The sequence below is a fragment of the Acanthisitta chloris genome, unplaced genomic scaffold (assembly GCF_000695815.1).
Source record: "Acanthisitta chloris isolate BGI_N310 unplaced genomic scaffold, ASM69581v1 scaffold8680, whole genome shotgun sequence".
NCBI classification, from domain to species: domain Eukaryota; kingdom Metazoa; phylum Chordata; class Aves; order Passeriformes; family Acanthisittidae; genus Acanthisitta; species Acanthisitta chloris.
In genome coordinates this window covers 7,981-12,354 of record NW_008651045.1, presented here as the reverse complement: position 1 = coordinate 12,354, position 4,374 = coordinate 7,981, and the positions used below count along the sequence as shown (strand labels likewise).

The 4,374-nt window shown below is 46.6% G+C and overlaps 1 protein-coding gene across 1 annotated transcript; it reads right to left on the bottom strand.

Moving 5' to 3' along the window:
* Positions 1-720: 720 nt before the first annotated feature.
* On the bottom strand, positions 721-2,395 carry CCR9 (chemokine (C-C motif) receptor 9). The gene is made up of 2 exons (XM_009071460.1): positions 2,378-2,395; positions 721-1,884 (listed from the first exon to the last, which is right to left on the bottom strand). The coding sequence occupies exons 1-2, from the start codon at positions 2,393-2,395 to the stop codon at positions 721-723; spliced, it is 1,182 nt and encodes a 393-aa protein (XP_009069708.1).
* Positions 2,396-4,374: the final 1,979 nt, after the last annotated feature.

Below are 4,374 nucleotides of genomic sequence, written 5' to 3'. Positions count from 1 at the left end.
TGTTTCTGATGCCCTTGAATTTTTATTGTGAAGTTTCCAGTATCAAAATAGGAGCCATAGCAAATAAATTGTACCCAATTTCACCTTACATCACACAGCTAAATTATAGGAGAAAGACAGACCACATTCTGCAGTGACCACATTATAGATGACTGGCTTTTCTTTACAAGAACCACCTGTGCAGCCAGAGTTGCATTTGCACAGGCACAGAGAGCAGCATTTGCCTGTTGCAATAAGCCAGTGCCTGAGCTAAAGTCTGTTCCCCTTTGCAGGTGAGGGGCTCTGGTGTTGGAGTCTGGCCGGGTTCCCAAGTCCAGCCACCTCCACCGGAGACCCTGGCATGACAGCACATGTGGGCTGAACCATCTCCTGCTGCTTCCAATGGACAGGACGAGTGGTCCATCCTGCTTCACCTGTCTCTGTTGCTGCTGTAGCTGGGTTTATCACTTCCCTGTGAGATTTGTTATTTCAGGCTGTGGTCTGAGCTGCAGACAGGCTGGTTATTTACCGCTGTCACAAAAATAGCTTTTGTCCTCTGTCAGTTCTGCTTATAGCAAGTCTGGTTCCATTTTTGCTGCCCTTTGCCTAAGGTCTGTCCTTTCAGCCAGCAAGCCCTCGTTGGGTCCTGCACGTCAAAGATGGGGCTCCCAAACCTTCCTGCTCCTCTGGGACAGGTATACAGTTTGGAGCTCCACTGAAGAGGAGAAGGTGGGGACTAACTTACGAGAGGCCTTGGCAAGGAGGGGACATAACAGAGGAGGTCAACTGAGTGCTGAGGATCAGAGAGTTCTTCACCCGCTGCCTCCCCAGCATGGCAATGGAGCAGCTGGAGCTGGGCTCCTGGCTGTTGCAGGCAGAGGAGAACTGCTCTTGGCCCTTCCTTTGGCAGCAGCCACTGCTCTGCATCATCCTGCCCAGCGCCATCCTGAACCTCACACCAGCAAAGACGTAGAGGAAGGGGTTGAGGCAGCTGTGCAGGAAGGCGATGCTCTGGGTGACCTGCAGCCCAATGTCCAGCTGGTTGGCAGCCTGACAATTGCATGCTGCCCTGGTATAGGTATTGATTGCTTTGACCAGCAAAACAATATTGTATGGGAACTGAGAGAGGAGGAAAGCAGTGATGATCATGGTGATGATCTTCAGTGACTTCTGCTTTTGGGATCTTTTGGTTTGTAGCAGGGTGTTGATGATAAGGGTGTAACAAATAACCATGACAAGGAGCGGGAGGAAGAACCCAATTGTGACTTTCAAGGCCAGGACAGTAACTGTGAAGATCATGGTGACGTTTGGTGGGTATGTAATTTTGCAAACTGTTATGTCACCCACCTGTGTGCTTTGGCTGTATATAATTTCTGGGATGCACAGGCTGACAGACGTCAGCCAGACAGCCAAGCACAGGAGTTTGCTGCGCAGGAGCCGCCGTCGCTTAGAAGCTTTAGCTTTTATCGCCTGGACAATAGTGATGTACCTGTCAAAGCTGATGCAGGTCAGAAAGAAGCTGCAGCCGTAGAAGTTGATCTTGTACGTACTGTTGACAACTTTGCACATGAAGTCCTTGAAGACCCAGCCATCGGAAGCAGCCTTGGCCCAGAAGGGGAGGGTGAAAAGGAGGAGCAGGTCTGCAATGGCTAGGTGCAACAGGTACCGATCCGTCACGCTCCTCCTGAAGTGGTATTTGCAATAGACGATCACGACCAAGGTATTTCCCACTGTGCCCACAGAGAAGATGAGCCAGAAACACACTGGTAGGAAGGCTTGAATGAACTGCCTGACCTGCCTTTTGTCACACATGAAGTCTGTGTTGTTCACTGGGTTTCCACATAGGGATAGCACCATGCTGTCATTCCTGTAGTAATCCAGGCTGGTCTTGCTAGTGTGGGTGACCTGCAACAGGACATTTGGTAAATTTCTGTTGAGAGGTGGATCAGTAAAGCATAAATTTGCCCGTCTCCCCTAGACACAGTTGAAAATGCTCAATATATTCCATTTAAATGGGAAAGGGCAAAGGCTTCCCGCAAAAGAGCACATTTCAGACTGCTTGAAGTGTACAGCACAGCAGAGACTTACAAAAATGACCCGTTGAGTAACAAGCACTTTACAAAAGAGCAGTTCACCACCTGCGGCCAACTTCAGTTATTAAAATGGCAGGTGGTGAAAGCATCATCTCTGTCAGATCACTTGAAACACGGTTGGCTTGGCAGCTTCAAATACATGATAAAATGCAAAAATGCCAAACCTGGAAAGAGGTGGGGAAGGCGGCTTTGTGTTACTACCATGGTAAGATGGCACCACTGGCTTGAGAAAGGCAGAAAACTGATGGAGGCAAAGAGGGTAGAAAGGAAAAGAGAGATGAACAGTAACATAGCTGTATACTCACTATGCTTGCAACTGCCATCTTCAGCCAGATGGTTAGTCAGTCAGTAAGGAGGCTCCGTAGCCTGGAAAGATAGGAAAACTGATTTGAAACAGCTCTGAAGTAGAACTGTGACTCTTTCCTTCTTCTTCTTCTTCCTTTAATGAAAACCTCAACTCTTTGAAACAACTCTGGCCGGAAGATGAACAAACCTCAAAGAAACTGATGTCGCTGATTTGAATTATTTTGCTATTTCCATTTTACAAATTTACATTTAGCTTACATTAGTTCTTCAGCTTCTCTATGGCACTGTGCTGATTAAATCCTTTGATGTACTAGAGTCACTGAGATCTCATTTTTAGCAAGATACAGACTCTCTAGTGTGCCCATGTAAAAATATTGTAATATGCAAGCGACATATCTTCCAAAAGATTCATGAGAAAAAATGAAATGTGTCTCTTAAATTATCTAGCAACTTCAAAGGAAAACTACCTGCCTTTAATAGTAGTTTGGAGTCTTAAGATATTTGCACCTTCTGCAGCAACTGATTAATCTCTGCCTGCAACTTCTTTTATTACCTGTGAGTTTAGGCACGATGCTCATTGCTGTTGGCCTGCAAAGCAGATCATTATGCCACGGTAAACAAGAAAATATTTTTTCCAGCTGCAGATTGCTTTTCTAGTCAGTCTGCCACCACAAAAGGCAGCTGAGTTTGATTGGCTTGATGCAAGATACATGCATCTAAAGTATTCAACATGTTCTGCACCAGCCCGCCCGTGCTAGTGGCTGGGAATGAAGCCCAGGGACAATACATTGTTGGTGCCAGAGACCTTCAGCTAGCCCAGACCTTTCCTCTAGACCCCTTGGTCATGTAACCCAGAAGTCACCTCACAAAGCCAAAGCTCTTATCACAGCAGTAGCTGGATGGAGACGAACCTTCCCCATGGGGAAGTGGCCAATGTTCATACTCTGGTTTCCCTCTGGATGCTCATTGCTTGCTGACTCAAAGCACCTTCCCTGGAATTATTCAGGGCACAAACTTATGCAGCATGCAGTTTGCCTCCCCAGCCCATGCTAGGATTAATGGAGTTAGCAAATTCATTAGCAAAGACAATTTAATGTAGGTAGCAACTTTTAAAGGTGGCAAAGGTGTTTGCAGCTACATGTCTGTTTGTGGCACCCTCTGGCTCCAGCTGCTTTTGATCCTTTCACCTGCTCTTGGTGCTGAAGCGAACATTTGCAGCAAATATTTCCAGAGCTTCAGAACCTGGTCAAAACAATTGAAAGCAGTTGTTTACATCTATTTAGAAATGTTGGTGTTCAGAAAGCACAGGTTAGGGGGTAATCTTTCCATCTTTTGTGTCCAGAGAATCGTAGACTCGTTTAGGCTGGAAGAGACCTTTATGATCATAGCGTCCAACTGTTAACAGAGCACAGCCAAGTCCACTGCTTCAGAAACTCCTCAATAAATTGAAATGTCGGGGCTCATTCCCATCATGTCATTGCAAAATTCAGCTATCAAGGCTGAGACCTGCTACATACAACCCAGAGGTGGCTGTGGCTGGTGGCTGGCAGTCAGTGAGCTACTGATTTCTCCCTGGTACTCATTTCCAACATGTCATTGCAGCATCTGCTTGAAGAGCGCAGAGCTGTGCATCTCCAGGGGGCTTTGTTATGTTACTTTGTTCTAGCTGTCGGCCCTACCTTAAATTGCAATCCAAAAGATCATTGTAACTGGGTCAGTGCAGTGGAAAAATAAAACCACAAAAAGGCAATTTGTAATTCAGTTCTCTTTCTTTCTTTCTGCTGGGAAAGACAGACATGAATAGAAGAGGAGGGGGGACAGTCGCTGCAGGTGTTTGGTCTTTACACCCATAATTAACCTTTGGGCTTTTTGTAGGCTGAGGTAGGCTGTGAGCTCCCAGGACCCCCAGCCTGGTTAGACCTGTCACAGGCTGTTTACTCTGTGGTTTGCATGGTTCAGGTGGCTCAAGCACAGATGGGGGGTTTTTTCCTGGTAA